The 24315-nt window shown below is 42.5% G+C and overlaps 3 protein-coding genes across 4 annotated transcripts; all 3 read right to left on the bottom strand.

The window, feature by feature from the left end:
- Positions 1 to 560: 560 nt before the first annotated feature.
- On the bottom strand, positions 561 to 12615 carry sf1 (splicing factor 1). The gene is made up of 12 exons (XM_040181628.2): positions 11836 to 12615; positions 11062 to 11193; positions 9289 to 9364; positions 6837 to 6989; positions 4830 to 4919; positions 4546 to 4729; positions 4346 to 4461; positions 4119 to 4226; positions 3835 to 4027; positions 3492 to 3741; positions 2760 to 2924; positions 561 to 1794 (listed from the first exon to the last, which is right to left on the bottom strand). The coding sequence occupies exons 1-12, from the start codon at positions 12095 to 12097 to the stop codon at positions 1463 to 1465; spliced, it is 2061 nt and encodes a 686-aa protein (XP_040037562.2). The 5' UTR covers positions 12098 to 12615; the 3' UTR covers positions 561 to 1462.
- Positions 12616 to 12963: 348 nt separating this feature from the next.
- LOC120822184 (RNA-binding protein 4.1-like) lies at positions 12964 to 17308 on the bottom strand. The gene is made up of 3 exons (XM_040181629.2): positions 17089 to 17308; positions 15565 to 15988; positions 12964 to 14705 (listed from the first exon to the last, which is right to left on the bottom strand). Exons 2-3 carry the CDS (start codon positions 15968 to 15970, stop codon positions 13855 to 13857), a joined length of 1257 nt encoding a protein of 418 aa, XP_040037563.2. The 5' UTR covers positions 15971 to 15988; positions 17089 to 17308; the 3' UTR covers positions 12964 to 13854.
- A 612-nt stretch (positions 17309 to 17920) lies between these two features.
- LOC120822185 (RNA-binding protein 4.1-like) lies at positions 17921 to 23256 on the bottom strand. 2 transcript variants are annotated; one of them, XM_040181631.2, is made up of 4 exons: positions 22769 to 23256; positions 20355 to 20784; positions 19284 to 20023; positions 17921 to 19089 (listed from the first exon to the last, which is right to left on the bottom strand). In XM_040181631.2, the coding sequence occupies exons 2-3, from the start codon at positions 20764 to 20766 to the stop codon at positions 19299 to 19301; spliced, it is 1137 nt and encodes a 378-aa protein (XP_040037565.2). In that variant the 5' UTR covers positions 20767 to 20784; positions 22769 to 23256; the 3' UTR covers positions 17921 to 19089; positions 19284 to 19298. The 2 variants fall into 2 exon arrangements, with proteins under 2 accessions (XP_040037565.2, XP_077961890.1); XM_078105764.1 differs by having other exon boundaries at positions 17921 to 20023; positions 22769 to 23179.
- Positions 23257 to 24315: the final 1059 nt, after the last annotated feature.

Here is a 24315-nt window from a genome sequence, read left to right as displayed (position 1 = left end):
TGAGATCCATAGAAGGGAGAGAGAAATGCTAAGTGGACAAAAATAATTTGGAAAAGAAATCTGCCATTTTATTTTTGGCCTGGAAAACTAGTTTCTTCAACATCTCTAATATGAAAAGGTGAATTTGTCATTATAAAAGTCTTACCAAGCTGTCAAAATGTTATGTCTTGGAACAGAAGTCTTTAATTGGAGGGATTTGTTAGTACATGTATGAAATAGTAATTTCCATTTAACTTGGACCTTCTGATATGTGAACATCACTGCTCTGCAAGTATTTACTTCTGTAAAGCCATTTGAAACTCAGAAGTGAATGTTTCTAGGAGGCGGCATGAGCAAAAATTCCAATCTAGTGTGTCTGATCACAGCTTTCAGAGCGCAGACTTCCTGGAAGTTTGAGGCAGCAGACAGCCACGACCAAACCAGGTTATGTAACATGTGAATGAAGCAGCCAACAAAGCCCTGTCTGTAAGGGAAAGAAAAAAAAAGACTTGGCAAGCATTCAGACACAAAGGGTCCTACAACCATGAAAGGAGAAAGCAGTCCATACTCAACGACAAAAATGTGAAATGAATCAGTTTAATGTGAAACCAAGCAGGATTCCAATAGCTTTGCATTCAGGCTAGCGCCATGACACAACAGACTTATTCGAAACAGCAAAACTAACAACTTTTCTCCTTAACTCATCGGGGGGGGGAGAAGATATTTTTGTCCTTGCAGAAGCAACACAAACACTGGACACAGCGTCTTATCAGAGCAGAAAAACAAAAATAGATCAGATTCTCAGCATTCAAGTAGTGCAGGGGTCAGAAGATGGCCGATTGCAGCATCAAATCCCCCTTTATCAAACTTATTGTCACGTCTGAGATGCAGCCCAGTGATAATTAAAACCCTGGGAAATTCTGGAAAACAATTGGAGAGTACTACAAAAAAGTTCTGACAGAACTAAGTTACACTTCACATCTCATTATTACAAAAATATTAATCTTATTCAATTCAAAGCCATCATGGCAAATATGACAGGAGTATGAATTTGGGAATGAGGCATTTAATGGATCATGCAAGTTAAACTTCAATATATTAAATCCAATAATAGTTAAGCATAACTGTCTGAATTGAACCTGCGGTGAGATTGAGTAGAAACTAAATTTCCAGCTGGCTATTGAGCACTTTATTTGGTTTACAAGAACAAACTACAGGAGCGATGCATAACATGAACCCAAGAGCAACCATGTTTGTGTGCACTCAAAGAGCGTTGGGTTAACACAAACTTTAAAAACAAGAAAAATAACTCATTTACTGAAGTTACGCAACTTTACAAATTTAACTAACACACCCTTTCATTGTTTTACAGATGTCGCCTCAATAAAAAATAAAGCACTGGTTATCTTTTTCTGTGATCACACATCCATTATGTGCTGCAGGGTGGAAACTCTTGTGGGATGACTATTCTTCTGTGGAAGGGTTAATTCTGGGGTGGAGGAGGTGGGGGGGCAGGAGGCATGCCAAAGGGGGGCATGCCCGGTACCCCCATCCCCATCATGGTGACAAAGTTGGAAGGGTCCATGGGTGGCGGAGGCGGCGGAGGGGCATACATCATGCCTGTTGAGCCTGGGGGAGGGGGAGGGGGAGGAGGAGGGGCACCTGGGGGCAAAGGGGGCTGGACGCCAGGAGGAGGTGGCACCATGGATGGTGAACCCATGGGTGGTGGGGGCTGGGCTCCGGAGGTCGCAGGCTGCTGGGGCTGCTGCCATGGCGGCAGGCTGCCGGTGCCAGGGCTGGACGTGGTGGTTGTATCTGTGTGTTGGGGGTTAACGCTTTAATGTCATCAAAAAATTCACATGGTCAGCTCACACTACACCCCCCAAATGAACAAGCCGCTACCCAAATCGTTTAACTAAAATGATGTATTAGTATTTAATGAAAAGATGGTGGAGTTTGAATCCGACATAGATAGGGCTGCAACAACAAATCGAGGAAATCGATAAAAATTGATTATTAAAAGCGCTGGGAACGAATTTAGTTATCAATTTGTTATGTTACCACATCACTCAATGACTTGCGGAGGTGCGCGTGGAGCAAAAATAAAATAAAAACAGCCACGCCAACGGTGAGGAAAGAGCAGCCAGCAGCCGTTGTGAGTCACATGACCCAGGCAAAGACGTCTGTTCGAGTAGTCCATGGTGTGCGAGCATTTCACACTAAATATTCTAAAAAAAAGTGTGTCAATGGCAAAATATGCAAAGCCAACGTAACATGGCACGGGAACACCGCATTGTCGTGCTTTGACGTGAGGAACGTATGGATTTAGTCTTCAGCTTAACCGAGCTGAGAAGCAACACCCGCAGAGTATGTGGTGCTGAATGGAAGGAGGCTTTTTACTGCCGTCGCTTATCACATTGCAGCACTCAAACTGGGAGAGGCTTACCTCAGTAAATAAATAATTGATACAATATAAGTGTTCATTTTGTAAAGTTAATTATATATTTAGAAGCTATCAAATTTCATTATCTTAAAAACCCGGACCCCCCCCCGCAAGGATGGTTTGACCCAAGCTGGCACCCTTTAAAAAAGAAAGAAAAGCAGGGACCTTTTCGGGTGTAATTGGAGACTTTTTGTCACTTCCTCTTCTCAACGAGGCTCCCCCACCCCCTCCACTGGTCTAAAAAGTTTGAACCATCTGACAAAACGTCCCGGACAGAAGTGTGCACGTTGAATCGAAAAACATTGAATGACTTTAAATGGTTTTGAGTGGGTCTTACTCTGTTGCCATGGTAGCGGTGTACTGGTTGCCATGCTGCTGGTGGGAGGGGGTGGTGGAGCCTGCTGTTGCCATGGTGGAAGGGGTCCAGAGGGAGGAGGAGGTGGCTGGTTGCTGGGGGGAGGAGGTGGAGGCGGCATCATGCTCATTGGCGGTGGCAGCAGACCTAATAGAAAACCAAAATACAAGCAAGTTTGTTATATGCAAATTGATCATTCATTATTAATTGATTATTGGCTATGCTGGTCAGTGATGGGAATCCCTTTTGAAGTGTGTGTGTGTGTATCAGTTTTTACCCCTAGCACAGTAATTGCAGCCAAAGTAAGGTCCTGTTTGGCTCATTTTTATTGGGTTCAAAGATTGCCTGGAGCGTAGTCCTTTTTTCCTAAAAATAAACTTACTGTTAAATTTGTATTTACTACTCAAATAGATGCCATCATAAAGTGGTCAACTGTGTTTCATTCTACAATCCAGTAGCCTCTATGTTTTGCATAGTGGAATATTAAAAGTCAAAGTAGAGTCGCTGATTACAGCATGTAACATGTATGGAAAGAGATTATTCTGATATTGTACAAAAGGTCAAAACATCCAACGGCAATTGACATTTTAATGTTTTGTTTTTTTGTTTTTTTTATCTGTAGGGAATTTTCAGGATGTTTTTCTGCTCTTGACAGACTTCTAGAAATGAAGAGTTTAGACTCTTATGTCAAACCCATACGACATAAGTGCTTACCCATGGGATGTCCATGAGGTCCTGGTCCCTGTCCCATGGGAGGAGGGGGGGGCTGCATCCAGGGGGGAGGCAGACCATTCGGGTTGGGGGGCATAGGTGGCCCTCCCATGTTGGGCATGGGGGGAGGGTAGCTATGGTGTCCTCCATGGCCTCCATGGCCTCCATGGCCTCCATGGCCTCCAGGTGCCCCGTGCATGCTATGGAAGTTCCTGCTCTCAGACTGACTGGAGTTCATCCAAGGAGGCCGGTTCTGCAGCGCGCGCACACAAACACAGTGGTGGTTGAGCACTCTCTTCTATACACTGGTATGTTGAGTATGGAATCACAAGTGTTACAAACTCACTGATTGATGGTTATTGTTGAGTCCTGAAGACCGCTGCGATCCTCCCTGGCTGCTGGAGTGTCCTCCACCAGATGTGGGGACCGGGGCCTCCCCCAGCTCGGCCATCAGGGACAGATATTCCTTGTCCATACGAGCCTTGTCCTGGGCCGACTGAGGAGGCTCGCCGCCTGTCGCTCTGTGGGCAGCGAACGAGCTGCACGAAGCAAAACAAACCGCTGTTACAGAAAGATGGACACTACCACGTGAAAATGGGTGGATTTGTGATTAAATAAACTGATGGTCACCTGGTGTACTTGCAGTCGGAGGAGATGTGACCTGCTCCGCCACACTTTGTACAAAGGGTGGTGTTGGTGATGCTGCGTGGCTCAGAATTCTGCCAAGGACGAAGGATCCTACAGAGACAAGCGGGTACATTCGGTCCTCAGCGCTGCTCTGCAGTTCATGCTGAACATAGACGTTGCGAGAGTTGCCATCTCTCACGTGGAATTTTGCAGAAAGCGCCAGTACTGACCTGTTGTCATCTTCCCTCAGTGTGCCGTTGAGTCTGGCGAGCTCCCTCAGCTGCATCTTCCGTAGGTCGTTCTGATCCTCAGGCGTCTCAATGCCTTGCTTCAGAATGTTGCGAATCTGTGGACCGATTTGTCAGTGTGAATGTCATTTAGGAGCCGAGAAAACGTGCAACATTCATCGGGTGTGCAACGGAGGATCCACCTGCTCCACAGCTTTCTTGACGTTCTCCATTGTGTTGGCAGTGACCAGCGCGTGCAGAGGCTCGTCTTCTCCCGGCAGCATCTGTCCGTCCTTCCGGCCCACTTTCCCCTCCTTCACAGAGCCTTTACCCCGGATCATGATCTTGGCGCAGCACTCCTTTTCAATGTTCTTCAGTGTATTACCACTGGTAGAATAGAAAAGGGGGAAAAAGGCTCAGGATCAACAGTGCTGGGTGTGACAAAAAATTATAGTAATAATTTAATTTAATCATTTGTCTCATTTACCGTGGTCCAATCAGCAGACCAACAAAGTTGATTTCAGGGTATTCGTCTTGGGGGATCATAACCTTGTCGTTGACTCTGGTGGCTGGAGGTCTATGGGAAAAATACAAGGTAAACATTTAGTAGGAGCATTGATCAGGTGTCCGAACATTTGGTACGTTTCCAGCTTTTTTTTATTAGACATTATAAACCACAAAACGTGTTAAACACACACACTGGTTGTATTAACCCTAGCAGTGCAACGGATCACAAACCTCAAGGTTCGGTTCACAGTTTGGATTATTTTTTGAATGAGCATAGAGAAGGAGTTAAATATAACTTCTTCAAACCACAAATAAAAAACGCTGGCTATAAGTTCTAATAAGTATCTAATTTGAAACAAGAAATAAATGAATTTGAATACTCAATTCTGTTTAAGTCCAACATGAATTATCTTAACTCGATACCCTCTTCCTTTACGTGAGACTCAATTATCAAATTGATGCTGTAATAACTTTAGCCCGGTCGGACTCTGTCACAGACTATTTCCTAAATGCTGCAAGTCAAGAGTACCTGGTGTTCGTATGGTTTTCTTTGTAAACAGTGTTGGCATAACGCAACGGTTTTGTCTACCACCCTTACCCCATCATTATAGCTTCAGAGGCGGCGGCCTTTAAAGTACCTCTGCTCACTATGACTTTCACCATAAAATACTCCTGACACACTTTATTCACGTGAACACACTACTGCTTTATATCGGTTTACTGATATACTTGATATTCAGGGCCGGGTTGTCTCGATAATAAAATGACAACACAATACCTGCCATAAACATCACAATGGCCGATACTTACAATACCAGAATTTATTACAATACCACATACCATACGATATTCATCTGTAATGGTAATAAATAAAACCTCTATGGTTCCCTTTTTAACAGCTGGTTCCTTCACAGCTTTTTGAACACTTTATTAGCTTTATACTTTATATTAGCCTACAGCCAGATATTAACGAAAACGACATGGTGCCATGGCATTGATTATAAACAGCTATGCAACGTAGCCAAAGTACTTCCAGATTTCACGCATGGCATCTTTTTTTCCCCAACAAGCAGAAGGCGGTAAGCAAGAGCTTGTGCACCTGAGGCTATGTCTCCCTTACAATGATGCGCTGTGTAAATGCCCTGACAACCTTCTCTAATAATAATAATTTAATGAACGCTCGACTAATGAAACATTGTAGCCTAGTCCATTTGCAATAGAATGTTTGATTTTCTTTTCATATTGCGTGAAGACTAAAAATGGAGCACTTCTTAATCAGACCTGTAAGTGTGAGAAAAAAATCAGGATACGGTAAAAGTCTCCATCACCATCTCAGGTTCCAAAAATAACTCATGCAGCCAGCGACCATCAAAAAAAGGAAAATAGATTTAGTTTGCTTTTGCTAGCTAACGTTAGCTAGCTCCGAGAGTGCGTTAGCCACAAAAGGCTAACTTACCTAACGTTAGCGAGTGCAGTCAGAGAGAGATCCACCCCCCCATTCCTCATAATCCGCTGCCATCTTGTGGTTGACAACCAATCCTCTATTTCGGTAAAATACAATTAGTTGAAACTTCAGTTGACCGGTGGTTTTCAAAGTTTAGATTAGTGCCTCATCACAAGTAACAAACTGTTTTTGGTTCTTGTTTTGTTCGACCTATCGGTCTTCTGTACTACGTAGGAACAACCATTCGCTAAAAATACCCCTGAATTTCTGTTGGTGGTGGCAAAAACTGCCCCTTAAAAAATATGTAAATTCCCTACCCTGCGTGCAACATTAATTCAGGGACTTGTTACTATAAAAAGGAACATCCGCATTAAAACTGTAATACTACGATTACACCATTAAAAAACAAAAACGGTTGTTGCTCCTCGGCTCACAAGAGATCCGAACCGTGAGGGCTGATCTGAACTCATCACGGATCGATCAGTGATCCGTTACACCACTAAAGTAAAACTGACTGTCTATAGTCAAAGGCTCAAATTGTACTTGTAGTCGGCAGGAGGCTTGAAGTCTGGGTTGAGTCCAACCATCTCGGTGATGAGGGAGTGACGCTCCTCCTCAATCTTCTTTCGGGTGCGATACTCGCGAGTGTTTAACCTCTTGCCCTCGCTGTTGTAGATGGGCTCCGGAGAGGGAGACCTGAAAGTTGCAGACAAAAGACAGGAAAGACATCATTGATACCTTTCTAGAAGTGGAGCTCTGACAATTACAAAACAAAAGGCTCCTACGGCTAACAACGTCTAAGAATTTCAGATCTTTTACTGATATGCCTTAGAAAAGAATATTAAGAAAATAAGACAATTTTAGAAATTTGGATCTACTGAGAGAATTCTCAGGTAGACTATGCGACTCATGGCCAGTGCAAGAGAAAACTCAAAACCAAAAGGCTGTAGGAACTCTGCACTGACATTTAAATGGCTGGAGTCTATTCTTTTATACATTTCAGGGTAAAAAGGGGGCAACAAAAGCTGTATCGTGGTAATTAACCCAATACACCAGAAGGGCAGCAACCACAGAGAGAAAAAAATGACACGGCCATAACTTAACCTGCATACAGGATTGTTGGCCTACAAGAAAGGAAAGTTGGGAGGTAAGAAAAATAAACTAAAGCAAAATTTGCATTCCTAAGCAGAAACGCTGTCTTTGAGAGTTGCTTGGTGTTGGCGTGGCGGAAGAGGTCCGTACCTCCCCATGGATGCTGAAAACCTGTGTTGCTGCGTTAAGGAGGCTCTGTGCTTGAAAAAGGGTTAGGTTGATGTGGGGTAATTTGGGTTAGAGAAAAGGAATTAAGATTAGATATCCACCTTTTCCTACGCTCTCCCATCAGAGAGCCACATTTGTGTCCATGTGATGTGAAGAGTACAAAATATAGAGGCTTTTTTTCCTTATATGCTTCAAGCTTCCAACGGTGACAACCTGAAACACCCCCAGTTGTCACTTTAGACTTGGGAGTGATTGAGAGTGCTGCAGCTCTGCAATCAACTTTTTGGTTGCTGTGGAAACGTCTGATTATGGAGAGAAAGTCTATATACACAATGTTCAGGCGACAGGGACTCTAGCTAACAAAATGTTACCTTCACACACTCTAGAGAGGCACATCCTGTGGGAACAGATCCATATGGAAACTAGGTTATAAGCTGACCAGATTCTAGCAGCTTTCTTCCAGAGCTAAAGAGTCTGGATGGAAAACTGGAACATGCTCCCTCTGGGTGGAAGTACTTAAAGCCACACAAGGGGAAAAACCAGAGAAGACCAGCCACAAATCATTTGTTAAGTCTAAAGCAAAACCTATTGATAACTGTAGGCTACAGGCCATGAGCCCAATCACCACTGGCAAAAAAAAGTTAGAGGTCCAAAAAGGTCAGGGACGGCATTATTGATGGGACTGAGATCCTTTTGGTACCAACCAAATATCCCGAAAGAGCCAATTCATCTGAACAATTACAACGTCAAAGCTAAAAATATATGAAATAATAAAAGCCAAGAAAATTGTATTAGATTTAGAGTGTGGTGTTTAGACCCAAACCTGTTTGAGGAAAGTCTTTAAACATTATGCATCATGTATGTATTTGTATATTCACACAGCACTGTACATCAGACACATAAAACAAGCCTGAGGCAAAGACTTAATTTAACTGTCAAATAAATTATTATTTCATAAAATATGAAATAATTTGAGAAAAAGGTGCAAATATTTATGTTCTGGCGGTGGTTTGGTTAAGCGTCTCATCTGAAATGCACCCTAACAACCTATTGCCTGCACCTTCATACCTCCCATCGACATCTGACCCTTGACAGTTGGTCAATACATCTTAATGAAACCGATAATACATTTGAGTAAGGATTAAATAAAAATAGAAAAAGAACACATTCACTAAACTCAAGGAAATATTTTGCTCCCCCCCCCTGTTGAAAAACAAGAGATTGTATACATTTTTATACTGACAGCTAATTGTTTAAAATCCTTTAAGTTTGCACTTCAGCCAATGATTTTAATGAAATATATTTCTAATTGGAAGAGAAAAGAAAAACTAGTTTTCTTTTAATGGTGTTTGAAACATGCATTCAATTATTATCCATTCCATTATTATGTATTTCTTGAAAGTTTTACACTCCAATGCCCAATAATTGAAATTATGTATAATCATGTCTAAATATCAAAAGTCCCAGGTATGTAACCAACCATGTCTATATTTTGTAAGCAACCATATCCTATTTTACATAAACTTGTATTAGTGTGGTAAATTCTACTCTAGCACTACCCTCTGAAACTATGAACGACAGTTTTAAAATGTTGAATTTCACTAAAGCGATGGCTTGATAAACTCTACATGTGCCAACTAACAACAAAATAAATAGTGAAAATCAACATTTGTCTTCCAAAAAGTCAAGAAGGTAGAGAAAATGTTACTGTTCATGGGATTAATCTTTTTCCGACCTGTCCTCAGGGTTAACAGGGATTCCCAGGTCTCCTGTACGCAGTTTACGAGTCTGGTCTTCAATCTGCAGTTGGACTGGAAGAATTCAGGTTAGGAAAGAAAAACAAGGATGGAGAGAAATGTGGTTACCACAACAACATCAGAGAGACAAAGCTCTGCACATTAGAGCACTGTCTCACACATTACTGAGGTAAAGACAAATGGTGAGTCTGTTAAGTCAAAAATAAAGTGAGATCAAATGAGCATCTGGTAAGGCTAAAGCATGGAATCACTTATTCACATGGGAGGACATCAGAGGAACACATTACCCAATGTTAATATGTTCAAGGGAATTTACATTAGTATAGACCGGACTAACTTTTTCTCACAATGATTAAACATGGAAACATATCAGTAAATGTCTAGACCACGATTCCTAAAAATGCCTGATAACCAACCACCGTTCCTCTCCGTTCTTTCATTAAGAAGCTTCACATACTTTGGCTTTGGCATTTTGAGGACACATCGGGTCTGAACATCACTGATTGGTCTATTTGTCTTAAACGTTTTATAACAAAAAAAGGTTACCAGATTTACTTGTTGCACTTGATTGACTAACACGGAAGGGCAACCGTGAAACACAACTCTTACACAATGAGAAAATAAATCAGTCAGTCATCCCATGCACATTATGAAAGCTGTAACCCCGAAATACCCTCAGAGTTCACCGGTCACTGAATCAATTACTTTGGATTATAGAGATGAATACAGGCCGTGGGAAATTTGGTGCAAAACAATTTCATCTTAAAAATGCTTTCCTTGAGTTTTAGGGGATCTACCGAATGAGCAAAGGAAAACAATAAGCGCGACCCACAGAAGGTGGATACGAATGAATGTTTACATACCAAAGAAGTACAACCATTACCAATGAGTACACAAATCACGATGTCCGTTATTGACAAAATGACTTGTACGGTTCAGGACACCTTGTTGAGGGCTTGTGAAGGCAGTAGGTCAATGCTACACTGCTGCTGGAAGGCATTACAAATGATATTTTTGATTCGATTTTACAGGCCAAAAGTAAGAGCACAATCACATTGATCAAGATTTCCCCAATTTGCAGTTCCCACTAAATTCCCAGGACGAGGAACTTAAACATGTTAGATTGATTTGCCATTGAAGCAGCATTGTGCACAACTGGACCAATAGAAACAGAAGCACACTTTGGCATGTCCCAAACATTATGAGTAACGCCTCCATGCACAGGAACAACACTGATGTGTGGGGATCAAATCAAGACAGTGAGTAGTGACCTGCAGCTCATGACAGCTGCAGTGGGATTTAGATAACTATCTCAAACTCCTCTTAATATGTGTGACCAACAGCATAGAAGACCACTGAAACACTGCCATTGAAAAGGGAAATATCCTTAACTCACAACTTACATAATCAGGTTATAATCATTGGAAATGATGGATTTGTCTCAACAGTTGATGCAAAAATTGGACATTTTGCATTTTGTGTGATATAGTAATGTCACTTTGAATACAATGAAAATATAACTGAAGCTTAGTTAGTAAGGCGTCTCTAACTGTTGGGAAGTCAGCAAACAGGACATACATGTTAAATAAATAGTATAATAATAAATGTGCACCATGTACGAACTAAAACCTCAAGTAAAACACAGGTAAGGAAACATGTTCTGAAACAGACCTGCATTTATGATTCTAGTAATAGCGTAATCCTAATTATTAATAAATAGTTGTACTTTGGTGTTTAAATTTAAATTTTACCTATATAGGCTCTCTCTTGATCCCGGGTCAATCCAGGGGGGATAACAGTGGGCATGCCCGGGATGATCGTCTTCTGATCAGGCGTCTCGCTGCTCCAACGACTCTTCTTCCTTGATTTCTTCTGACAGAAATCTACAAGGGGAAAAGGTAGATATTATCCTCGTTGACTGTAGATCGGATACGTGACGTTACGGGGATGTAACGCGACATAAACTCCATCGCTATTCAGCGCGATTCGCATGTTCACAGGTGCGGGGAAATGTGACATTAACGCGCCATTGGCAACCACACGAAGCTGCGCTGAATACAGTAAAACTATCGTTATTTAAGAAAGGCCTTTTACCATATATACACACACACAATATGCAGCTACCATGTTTTACAAGTTAATTTTAAGCAAAACTATATCGTTAAAAGGCACGATCTCTTGTTAATAACGAACTTCTAGCAAAAGAAAGTCAACGTCAACATAACGTTAGCCATCGTGCCATTCCTTTATTAGCCCAACGTTTAGGGCGCCCACGGTTGCTAACATTACGCCTGTTGAGCAAGTGCAACTGTATGAAATATATGAAAATGTGCTAGGAGTATTGCATTTAAAGTGAGCTAAATGCCGTTGTGTGTTCCGTCAGACGTAACGTTAAATGTAAAACACGTTAGCGGGATTCTCCATTTTGAGCCAGACCGGGGCTTTACGTAGCGGCCTTTAGCCGCTGTTACGTGGCTAGCTTAAACGCGCTCCACTTTACGTTGCCAGGGATTCTGTAAGTTTACCTGCTTTGGCCATTGCGCCACTCACAGCTGGTTGTAGGGGAGCCTGGGTGGGAAAAGCGGCCACAGGGTTGAACTGAAGAGGTTGCGGAAATGATACCGTTGGCATCGGGGGCTGGAACGCTTGCAGAGAGGGGAATGGTGCAGGCGGCCCCGGTGCGGGTATCAACCCGTTCCCCGCACCAGGCCCGGCGTCAAATCCTCGTTTAGCGCCAATGCTGGGGTGCAACTTTCCTAAAGGAGTTGCGTTTGCGCCCGTGGCCATTTTCGGCGTACTCAAATGGCCTCGTTTCTGTTAAGCGACAGTTGACTCGGGTATAAATTTGATGGAGAAAAATATCAAACAGCGTTGACTTCCATCCACCCTCGCGTTACTTTAATCAAAATGGCGCCTGGCGGAAAACCACAAAGGATGCATCCAGGGGCGTTGGGGGATGATCCGCCGTTGTATGATCTATTCCTATTGGCCAGACCGGGCCCCTCCTATAGGCCGCGTTCTATGGGGCAAAGATTTATTTTATTCCCAAATCTGAAAACGGAAAATCGTTCTAACGATTTCCTTGTATTTCTTACCATACCTCAAAATCCAAATAAGCTTAAGCATTTCTAAAATGTTGTAGCACTATACCTTTAACCATGAATTAAAATTTGTAATAATACAATCGAAAAATACTCTCAAATCACATGGTCATTGGTTTTAAAATACACTATCCCACCAGTACAAATACAATTCCACTGTTACGAGTGGAAAAAGATGAAAATTAAATAATTTGAATTTATCCCATTGCAGAACATCCCCAGTATATCTGGCAGGTTATTTTAGCTGCGGACAGACTGCTGTTCACACCGTCAAAGGGTTACATTGTGGAAATGATGAATTCGGTATTGGCCAATGTTGCCCAATGAGTAAGACATGTGAATGTCAATGTTACTGTATCTGCAAACTAAACCACTCACCACTCGTGTCACCTTATTTTTAGGTCAGTATATCCTTATTCTCCTCATACGATCTTTTCCTTCTCCCACCACAGTGATTAACCCCCAATTTACGTTTTGATTGTCGGTTGCACGTTGACTGTAAGGAATTTCACAATATACCGGATGAGATCGCACAATGAACACACTGGTCAGTTTTGTACTTGAGACCGGCTTTAATTATAACCTTGTCGTTCAAGAAATCAAGAAAAATAGCACTGTGAAACTGACATATGTGAAGGAAGTTTAATAAGAAGTGACGGTTCATGATTATCACGGCAATGAAAATCTATATGTAGTTATTGACAAAAAAAGTTCACAATCCCATTTGATAAAAAGTACTTAATTTCACAAAAGGTTTAATGTGACTAATTCTAAGGTTTCACCGTTTAACTATGAAGATCCGTAATCAGGTACAGGTGTAACATTTAAGCCAGCCAATTAAAAAAAAATTACGTGATGATGCATACGGTACTCAAACTTGTCTCGCCGCTCCGCCACGTATGGAGTAACAATGGTAACTTACACAAAACAAACACATAGCAAAATATTAGATGCTGCTGAAAAAGGTATTCGTTAAATCCAACTAATGACTATCCTATAAAACATGCAACCATACACTATTTTCATTTGTTTCTATTCAGACTAAATAGTACATAAACATTAAACCTTTTCCAGATTCCTTCTCATCAATAGATGTCAGACAGGCTGTAGATGAACCCAGTACTTGCTGCAAATGCAGCAATGTCACGACTAGTGAATAGGATAATGAATAGTGGTCAACTCAGTATCAGTTGTGTATTTTAATGTATGAGCTCATAGCCTGTGAGGGGCATTTAAGTATTAACATTGAAATCTACTCTTATGCTTTATGGTTGGTAATATGTATTGAGCCTCATTCTTAATAACTACTCCTCACATACAGAATTTGATCTTACCACTGAGATGTCATGTGGACCGTTTATTTTTCTGTGGTTCCAATGGCCCTTCGGCTATCCTATCTATTAAAATGACAGGCAGCCCCCATCTGGCACTGTGGGACAAGGATTAGTAAGTAAATCGTGCACGATCAGCGCCCGAATGGTCAAAGGTAGAGCTCCTTGGAACGGCGGGCACAGGGGAAAGGCGCGAGCGCTCATATGTGAATCCCTCTGCCTCGACGGGGACTCTCCGAATCGGACTTCGATCACGTGCGTAGTATGAGGAGACTGGGGCCGTTGGAGGAGGGTGGGGAGGGCACTCGTATGCATCGACGCTAGAGGGGGGCAGACGATCCCTCATTAAAGGTGTGGAGGATGGTGTTGATGGTGCAGGCAAGGGGGCGGCGCGGGGTTCCTCAAAATAACTGCCTCCGAAAGCATTGGCCCTGAACTTCTCGTAGTAGTCCACGACCCCGTACGGATCCCGTTCCTCGTAAGGCGACCGTCGCATCGGGTAGCCTGGTACCGCGCCATAGAGCGAGCCGTTGCCCCTGTATGCCGCCTCGCTGCCGTACATCCGAGCCATGCTATGGTCAGCAACAGCGTTTAAGCTGTAACCGGGGTGCGGCCCGAATCTCATTGCATTCTCGTAGCCCGAACCCCGTCCGAACCCCGGGATGCTGCCGCCGTGACCGGCACCCCGGGGAAAACCATGTGGAGGTGCAAAGCCGGCACCATAATCTGGGTCGCCACTGAAGTCCGGTTGATAACCCCTGTTGCGAGCGTGCTCGCCAAATCTCGAGTCATCGAATCCATCAGACTTTGGCTCTGAGCCGTTTCTGTGGAAGCCATTTTGGTCTAGAGGACATTCTTTGGACCAGTGGCCTTCCTGCCCGCAACGATAACAACCCGATCGGTCTCCCATTCCCGGCGCAGTACGCAGGCGGCTAGTCGAAAGCTTCACGCTCATCAGTTTGCCTTAAAAAGAAAAAGACTCAATGAGGACCTTTGCCTGCATTAATTCCAAATATTTAACATTTTTCTGTCTGGCATACAAATGTCTCCTAACCATTAGTCTAGTAAAAAGCTGCAATTTACTCAAATATTACTATGATATGGCTTAAGATTTAAGCATTAAAAAAAAGGTATTAAAGCTGAAATCCGTAACTTTCCACACATTCTTACTCACCGCAGTGGCAAAAGGGAACTCAAGCCAATAACACAGAAAAGGTCTCCGAGGTGTGATTGATTGTTGCACGCAAGAGAGCAATCAGCTGATGCTAAAACACGTCAAAGTTTAAATCAAATTTTTCAAGGGTCCAAGTGATGAAGATTTCATCATATTTGCCCGTGTCGCAGAAGGTTCACACGTAGTGTGTATATGTGCGGCTCAAAATCTATGATCACATCTTGCACATCTGTGTGCACAAACAAAATAGAGCAAACAGGACTGCAAGCACATCTGTTTTACACCCGTAATGCAGTTTGATTTATAGAATTACAAACATGGTGAGTCATTACTTCTAGTATTACACTGACTGTTCTTGCATTTACAGCTAGAACAGGTGTGACCTGTTAAGTCACTAAATGGAACAGGGGCCATTTGTAAATCACTTGAATCCATCAGACAAACAAACAACATTACGGATACCAGCTTTAAAACTATTAAGAGCTGCCTCGCTTTCCTCAGCTTCTTGTTATCTTTCAGTTTTCTCTTGATACTTACCTCTTATATGTCCATTACTTACCCATTCAAACCACTAGAACAGAATGACATATTTTTGATAAGACAAATAAAAAAGGTTAACTCCCTATAAACCCCAGCCCAAGCGTTCACCTTTAAAAGCAGTGTTGTCTAACTGATTAATGGCCTCCACGGCATCCTCCATTCGATCCATGTGAACAAAAGCATAGTTTTTTACTATGTCACACTCTGCCACTGCGCCAAACTCTTCAAACTTGGCCCTCAGCTCCTGGTTGGTGCAGGCAATGTTGCCGACGTGGAGTTTGGTGGACCCTTTCGACTTGCTGCGACTCATTTCTACATTCATTGGCATGCCATTTAGCTCATAATGGTGGAGGTTGCTGATGGCTTCCTCCGCCTCCGCTTTGTCGTCCATGTGCACAAAGCCAAAATTCTTGACAATAGTGCACTCCCCGATCTTGCCATACTGGGAGAAAAGAGAGCGAAGTTCATCTGATGTGGTGTCTGGCGACAAGTTCCCAATGAATATTTTCACCATTGTGGAGCTTTCACGTCACTAAGGAAGAAGAGAAATCAAGATTGGAATTGTAAACAATACCGTTACAACACATTTATGAAACGTGCAATTTTCCCCGATCCTTGTTTCCCTCCTACAGATTCAGGGTCAACACGATGGTGAAGTTTATATTGTGTTTTAGCAAAATAAAATAAAAGTCAACAGCAGCAGCAGGCTATTTAATGTATCCCATTGCGGAAACCTTTACCTACTCTCTTATCTACCTTTAAACACAACCTAAAATCCTAAAACTAAATATGGCAATAGAAACCATTTATATGTATATCTGGCAGATTGACCTAATTTGGCAACGATTTAGAAACAAATGCAAACCTGTAAGAATGATGCATCACTTATTCTGGTATTCCATATTCCATTTGAGGACGTCATTATATGCATAGTGAATAGGCCTTTAGGTTAATAAACACTCATTGAAAGAACGGATCATGTTAACCAGTCACATTCATATATGAGAAATGCATTATATATATTTTCTTAACGGTCACTGGCTCGTTTAGTTGAAAATTAAAAAGCTATTTTGTGCAAATCCCAGTATCGATCGAGAATGTACATGTACGCAAACGGTTAAATTGTCTGCGGAACACGGAGAATGGCTCCGTAACGTGTTAGCTTTGTCTACGTCGCCAATATGTATGAGCTTAACTTAAGACATAAATGTTTTGGACTCAACCGTCGTATTTCAATCGACAGCACAAGCTCCGCTTATATCAAGAACGTTATTTAAGTTAGCATTAGCAGCTAACTAAAGTAGCGCTAGTCAAGTTAGCGGATTTACCAAAATGGTGGCTTAACAGGTAGCACTGAAGCTAACGTTAGACCACGATGTTGTAGTTTAGTCAATTAAAAAAATTAATCCAAAGGGGGATTTCACGTTTTACCCTACACGTCTCGGCCTTCGCTGCACACGCAGACACCATTTGGTTAACTTAGTCCGTACATTAGCATCGCGAATCCGTAAAAAAAAACATGTCCGTTTTGGGCCTAGCTAGCATTTCTTAACGTTAGGTGGCTGGATAACGTTGGATATTTTTCAGAACGAAACTTTTAGATTCATTACGTTGCATTGAATTATTTGATACCTTTTAAAAGCTGAGATGTTCGCCTCGTCCCTCGAAGAATGAAATTACAATAACTGCTTTACCGACTAACATTGACGAAGATGGCCCGTGACCATGCAAACACCATGCCAAAGAGAGCTAGCTCGGTTAGCACTTTGGGAGGGACCGCGGGCCGTCTGTGGGCGGGACCATAAGCAAGATAGAAGAGGGAGGGGCGGACGGTCCAGGGCGAAGATGAGACGCCCACCGGAAGTGAGCACATCCCGTGTCCCGTCTTTTTGGGACACATCTATTGTGTCCCACATCTATTGTGGCCCTTATTTTACAGGGAAACAAAAAGAAAGAGGTAGCGACGTGCTAGTTACCCAGTTATCGATTTTGCTCAGTAGATCAGTGCTGTAGCACTCAACCGTAACGCTTACTGTTGAAGCACATCTAATCCAACATCTGGCACAGTAAAGAAATCAAGTTTATGGGTGTATTTTGAAACAACTTTTATCGAGATATGCAATATATTTACATGTCGCCAGCTTCTATTTAGAAAAATGATTACAATAACTAGGCTATTTTCTACCTAATAAAATAAGACACACTTGAAGATAATTATGGCTGCTAGAAAATGAAAATGTTCTTGAAGACATACTGATCTATGCAAATATCGCATAGAAAACAGTCAATTTTTATTTCTGATTATTCAAACTGGTTGTCTAATTTTGGTCTTTAAAAACCTATACACTGGAACATTAAATGTTATCCATATTCTAATAGACCCCATTTCAAGAATAACAACAATACTTTAATTTAAGAACTATCCAGAGTTGTGAACATGATCAGACACAGTCAGTGAAGTGAATATTGTTCAAAAACTTGGGCTTTATTTAAAATTGGATTAACTTTAGGTGCTTTTATTCATGCTGGTACTTTTACAGCTAGTATGAAAAATACAAAACCTCAAATCCACCTATTTGCAAAACCAAACCACCTTCTTCAGTACCCCTGGACTTCCACTCCCTCAGCAGAGTGCTGCCTCTGTTCGAGCATATGAACATCCATCCCAGATGTAGGCTTATTTTCAGGTAAGAGGTAGGGCCACTTTACTTTACACGTCACATGCACGTTGGCTCCCGTTCTTATTTGCAAAATCTTTAAATCAAGGGTTGATTTCTGATCTGCAAACAACTTATTTAAAGTATTTCTTTGTGTTCTTTTGGAAAAAAAAGAAATGAGGATGGAATGTTTGTTTCTTCTTAAAATACACAATAACTCTGGGATTCTGTGTCCTAACTGAACACGTCAGTTTCATGGATTTGGTTATTGTCTTTTCCAGTGTGGACCACTGAGTCCATTTATGCACAAGCTCAGGTTTCTTCTCTCACCCACTACTAGACTGCTTATTGAGTACAATATCCTTTCAAGCAAAACGGTTTATGCTGCGACGACACATACCAGAAGAGTCCTCGCCGTCACAGTACATTGATAAGACGCCAATGAAGATCATTTTTGAAAAAACATTTATACAATTTTATGTAACTGATATTTATCAAGTCCCGTATGTGTCTAAGAGCACAGTAAGCTTCTTTTGCACTACAAGCAACTAATGCAGCACATTAAACCCCATCCCATTCAAAAGAGTACATATTCATATATTGAAACAGAAGCCGAACAATTTACATTTGCCAAATTAAACAATTTTTCTTCATGTGAGGAAGAAAGACAACCACACACACACACACACACACACAAAAAGGAAAATGGCTAAAAACTGAAGTGGAAACCTGCTGAGCGAGTGAACATATTATGGTTTTATACATAATATATTTAAAACGGTGCCATTCATTCTTATTGAACAGGTTAAGTGAATTCGAATAAAAGAACAATTGATCGGCAGGCAACCGCCATCTCGCCTGCCCCGAAGACGGCGGGAAATTTCCAATCTTAATTTTCCACACCCGGCTCAGACCGATGGATTCACGTAGCTTGATATGCCTGCAAAGGTGAAAGTCCTGTGGTTGACAAACCAACCTAGAAAGAGAGCAAATTCCCTTTTCAGAAACCTGACTCAAACCCCCACTATCTTCACAGGATTAAACACCTTAACAAATCCGAGCTACAATGGATTTTGAGATCCCAGTTTCCACTGCCCAGTACCGTTTTACAGTTAAAGGACCCACTCTTCGGAGAACAAACCATAGCAGATTGCTCACTATGTTGCTCACCTTGGCACCGAGGATTTAATAAGGCGCATAGCGCGGCTCGAAATTTTCCTTGGGTCGCGGAGCAGCGTAGGAGCTCTGGGGGCCCGACGCCGTGGACTGTGTTTGCTCGAAGTCCGCTGAGGACACCGGCACTCGTCTGATCGGGCTGCGGTCCCGTGCAAAGTACGCGGCGGCCGATGAGGATGGAGGCAGTGACCGAGGGTCGTATGGATCTATACTGGAGGAGAGCTTTGAGAGGGAGGAGGGAGGAGGTGGGGGAGGGGGGAGAAAGGACATTCGACGATCCTCAAAATAGCTGGAGCCGTACGGGCGAGCTCTGTACTTCTCATAATAGTCAACACTGCTGTAGAGACGGTCGCGGTCGTAAGCTGGTGACCTCTCCGCGTAGGCGCTTGCTGCCCTGCCGCCGTACCGATCCCCCGGCTCAGCCCCGTAGCCACTGAGCCTGCGAGGGGGGGGCGGCATCCCGCCCGCGTAATTCGCCCGACTAAACGCAGCGCCGGCCATGTAATCAGCTGCTGAAGAGGCCATCTCGTAGCCGCCCCCGCCATAACCATGGCCGTGCGGGGGACCTCGACCGCTGTGACCCCTTGTGTCATCGCCGTGGCTACCGTTCCCACCGACTGGACAATCTTTCGACCAGTGACCATGTTTCCCGCAGACATAGCAGCCAGTGTGCTCTCCCATTCCTGGGGCGGTGCGAAGCCGACTGGTGGACAGCTGTACGCTCATCAGCTTGCCTTGTAGGGAGAGAGAAGACACGCATGAGACCGCGGGGTTCTGACACGATAACGCTTTTACCGACTACAAAAACACGATAAATGCATTTTGCCGACTATCACTGGGCAAAGGCATGAGCTGCGCCCGGTTCAGGAGATTTCTGCCCTGCTCACCACTGCCAGAGGTTCTACAAGAGACATTGGCAAAGTGTAAAGTCGTCACTCTCAGTCCACCTAGTCATTTAAGTTCAAAGCCGCCGGTGGATTTTACTTGATACGAGAGTTCTATAGCAACAGAACTTCGTATTTTTTACAGCACAGACAACTAGCTCTCCCTCGCCAAAAAGTTCACCTTTGTAGGCGGTGTTGTCCAGCTTACTGATGGCGTCCATGGCATCCTCCATTCGCTCCATGTGAATGAAGGCGTAATCCTTTACTATGTCACACTCCACCACCGTGCCAAACTCCTGGAACTTGGCCCGCAAGACGTCAGTGGTGACCCCTTCGCCGAGGTTGCTGACGTGCAGCTTGGTGGTGGACTTGGGCCTCCCTTTGCTCATCTCCACATTGATGCGCCATCCGTTTAGCTCGTGCTGGTGGAGGTTTCGGATGGCCTCCTCTGCCTCCGACATATTGCTCATGTGTACGAAACCATAGTTTTTGACAATGTCACATTCAGAGACCTTTCCGTACTTCTCAAAAAGCTTGCGCAGCTCCTCGGGTGCGGTATTGCAGGCGAGGTTGCCAATAAATATTTTCACCATGATGAAGTTCTGTGTATCCTAGGATAAAAAAAAGGCTGATTACTTATGTAAAACCACAAAAAATATGTATTGACAGAAGATTAATTGAGATGTCAGCAGTGCAATTATAAATTATCTACTTAAAATTATAGCAGTCTAGGATCATCACTGTATCATAAGTATGTTAGCCAAAAGCATAAAAAAAAAGATTATCTATAAAAAATACTAATTGTGAATGTTTTCATACTGTGAAGAGTCTAACTATAACTTTGTAAGAGCGTGATTTACATCATAAATGCCTGACAAAATTATTAAAACAAAATCATTTTTTTACATTACATTACAGTTGTCATTAGCTCTGTTTATTTTATTTAAACTGTTTTAGAGAGGTGAAGATTCAACTTCATGACCATTTGGGAGGGGAAAATCGAAAATGGGTGGTGCCTTTGACGTCAGCAGGGGAAATTGCAAAAAGTAGGTGGTGTTGCTTCTAAAATTTGTATATTACAAAATGCATCTAACATCAAACAGGAGACAGGTTACACCCTGGTCCTGACATAGATACACACCACCATTCACTTGACCTGCGGGCAATTCAGAGTCACCAACTGCGCTATTTCACCAAGTTGCTGTGTTGTCCCGGATTCTTAATAAAGTTAGAAAAAAAACATTTACGGCAAACCCATGGTCATGAAGATACTCATTTACATTCCATACATGGAATCTGGAATACATGGAATCTGCATGAGGAGGAGGAGGGTCCATGTCGCTAAATACCAGCGGAGATCGGCTTGTGCCGATATACACACACTAATAGCAATGCTAAGTGATCAATGTCATTTGGAAAGGTTCTGAAATGGGTGCATCAGCATTTAGATAAATATAGAGATGGGCCACTTGTAGAAGGGGAAATCATTTTTTTCAATGTACATTTTAAAAATCCACATTTTAGGTAAATATGAGAGACATTTAAATCACATTGAGTGTGGCCAGATACCCAGTTTGTGGGTTATCAGTGGGGTATCAGTAAAAAGAAATAACTACCGACGTCACTGGAGAGGGATGACGCATTCATATGGTTCATGTACACAGAGCTGAATTACAGATATGGAATTAACGTAACGTAGTTACAAAGTTTTTTGTAGGCAATAACGTTATCATTGAGGGTGGGAAAAACGTTAGTTTGGTAAAACGGGTTTTAAAAAGGGGGTACATTTTCGAGAACTAACGTTATTGCTGTTTGGCGTGTCAGATAATATGCCCTGTTGGACTGGTTTGCGATATTAAGTTACTCAATCTAAACTCAGCATAGGTTAATATGACACTTGACACAGAATGTTCAAAAGTCTAAAAAAATGACCAAACAGGAGGAAACTAAGATGAGAGGGTCCCGCGCGTTGAGTAACAGCACGTAACGTTGAGCAATTGAAGCAAGAAACTCAACAAACGTTTACAACTTTGGCCTTTATTGTTTATTAGCTGAGCAAAGTCCGCACAAATACTAATGATACGACTTTGACACCATTTCTATCTATAATGAAGTAGTTTTGAAACATCGATGTGTCGATGAATTTCACATCATCTGCTGTGTAACGTTTTCCAACATAAGACAGGCTCATCGGTGCTGTGTTTACCTAACAGCAAGCTAACGCAACTCGCTAGCTAAGGTTAGCCAACTGTTAGCTTTTTCGATGTATCTTACACTACGCACAGAACAGTCTGAGCAGTCTAAACGTCCCACTCGTTTATTTTATGTTATGTGTTCGGTGCGCAACGCTTCCAGGTTCATGTTTATTTCAGTGTAATGGTGTTTTAAACGTCAGCTGATTGAAGGCGTATGGATTCAGTAAGCTAACATTAACTAGCTAACGTTAGCTAATAACTTACTAGCAAACGTACGGTTAGAATTCCACCGATTTCTATTCATAGAAGATACAAAAGAACTCCAGGGTGACAGGTGTGCGCAAGCGACTTCCTGAGGGGCGTTTCACCTCTTGCTTTAACCTCACAGTCTCTAACTCACCGATTAGACGACGTAGGCCTCAAAACCAATGAATGAAAAGCGAAATGGCTGCGGCACCGCACCAGTGACGCCGCCACGTTTCCTTCTACATCTGCAACCACATCCTGTCGCGTTACTGCTCTCCAATGGTGCAAGTACACTCCTGGTCAGGTCTTATGACCACGGTAAAGAATAAAAGTATTCTCATCTCAGGTAGAATGTAACCAGGTTGTAAGCTTCAAAATGCGAAAAAAAGAAACCGGGTCAAGAGACAAAACAAAATCAGACCATTTTTTAAAGAATGCAATTAAACTCAAACAGGTTATTCACTAGCCGATTACACGTTTGAGACCATTGTAAAAACTCCCCTTAACATCCATTCTCAATGGGATTCAGATCAGGGGAACAGGCAAGAGCGACTTTATTCTACAGGAAGAAGTCGGGTAACTGAACTGCAACAAATCCTTGGTCAAGCAGAGGTTGTCCTGCTGAAATCATCAGCGCACAGCAAGGGCCCTCCGTCCTGAAGAATGCCCTCTGCAACATCTCCACATAGCCAGCGGGTCTCTCCTTCTCATGCCAGGAACATTCGACGCTATCAGGACCATCCAGGGTACGTTTTTTCTCCTCCGAGAATAGAACTGTCTTCCAGCTGTTAGGCGAGCCAGGATGCACTCACTAATTTTTTAAGGGAGAGGTTTTGATCACTCTAAGACTCAACATGAGCTCTTGTATGTCTAATATATTTTGGTAATAAATGTTCCTGATGCAAGAGTTTTTTTGTAATTTTATATAGATTCCTATGTAAAATTACATTCAATAGCTTATCTGCTTAAAGTGTAACCTAATAAATGCTTGAACCCAGTCCTAGTTGCATTTACATTAGAAGAACTTCTAAGCAGTAGGTGTAAGGAGAGGAACCGAGTGGGGGACTCATGGTAATACATACTGGAGTAAAGAAAACTATAGTTGGAAAGAGAAATCCTAGCGAGGGCAGTTTTAAAGAGATAAGAACTTGAGGGGAGTCACCAACAAAAGATAAAACTTGACCACACCGGAAGGAGCACAGTTGGTGACAAACAGGGTGGTAGTGACACAACTCACACCTCACAACGTGGTTTCTGATAATAAATTTGACCTATACCACGGGACTGACCTTTGCCCACATAAACATGTTAAAAGATGGAGAGCGATAACGAGGCTTGCGCAAACAATGACTGTCGGGGTGCTTTTTCTTTTCGAACCTTTGTTTTCTTAAACCACCAAGTAGTGTCATATAATGTGTTAGAATTAATATAATAGGTTTGAAACCACCTTTTCTTCAATTTCTTCAATGTGACCGAGTCCAGCACCCCCCTCGAGCAGAGCAGGGGTACCCATGGAGGCGACCGGAAACTAGCTTGGGCAATCCAGCTGCAATTTACCTGTCATTTAACGACTGAAGGCCTGCTAGCCTTGGTCCCTTAGTACACTACCGGTCCGTCATTTGGCACCGGATCGCAGAGTAAATAACGTAAAGTTTTTTAATTTTGCTAATTTTAGGAAAAATGTTTTATTTTGAAAATTTT

This window comes from Gasterosteus aculeatus, chromosome 7 (genome assembly GCF_964276395.1).
Source record: "Gasterosteus aculeatus chromosome 7, fGasAcu3.hap1.1, whole genome shotgun sequence".
NCBI classification, from domain to species: domain Eukaryota; kingdom Metazoa; phylum Chordata; class Actinopteri; order Perciformes; family Gasterosteidae; genus Gasterosteus; species Gasterosteus aculeatus.
The sequence above is the reverse complement of the archived record's forward strand: the minus strand, read 5'-3'. Positions and strand labels throughout refer to the sequence as shown.

Excerpts from the sequence above, each read along its gene's own strand:
- sf1 (XM_040181628.2), bottom strand. The coding sequence starts at position 12,097 with ATGGCCACGGGCGCAAACGCAACTCCTTTAGGAAAGTTGCACCCCAGC. Across the intron at positions 4,920-6,836 it reads AAGCCTCCTGCCGACTACAA|ACCTCCAGCCACCAGAGTCA; the intron begins GTACAATTTGAG and ends TTTTTCCCATAG. Across the intron at positions 3,742-3,834 it reads TCAACAATAACCATCAATCA|AACCGGCCTCCTTGGATGAA; the intron begins GTGAGTTTGTAA and ends CGCGCGCTGCAG.
- LOC120822184 (XM_040181629.2), bottom strand. The coding sequence starts at position 15,970 with ATGGTGAAAATATTCATTGGGAACTTGTCGCCAGACACCACATCAGAT. Across the intron at positions 14,706-15,564 it reads AGACAACACTGCTTTTAAAG|GCAAACTGATGAGCGTGAAG; the intron begins GTGAACGCTTGG and ends TTTCTTTTTAAG.
- LOC120822185 (XM_040181631.2), bottom strand. The coding sequence starts at position 20,766 with ATGGTGAAAATATTTATTGGCAACCTCGCCTGCAATACCGCACCCGAG. Across the intron at positions 20,024-20,354 it reads GGACAACACCGCCTACAAAG|GCAAGCTGATGAGCGTACAG; the intron begins GTGAACTTTTTG and ends TCTCCCTACAAG.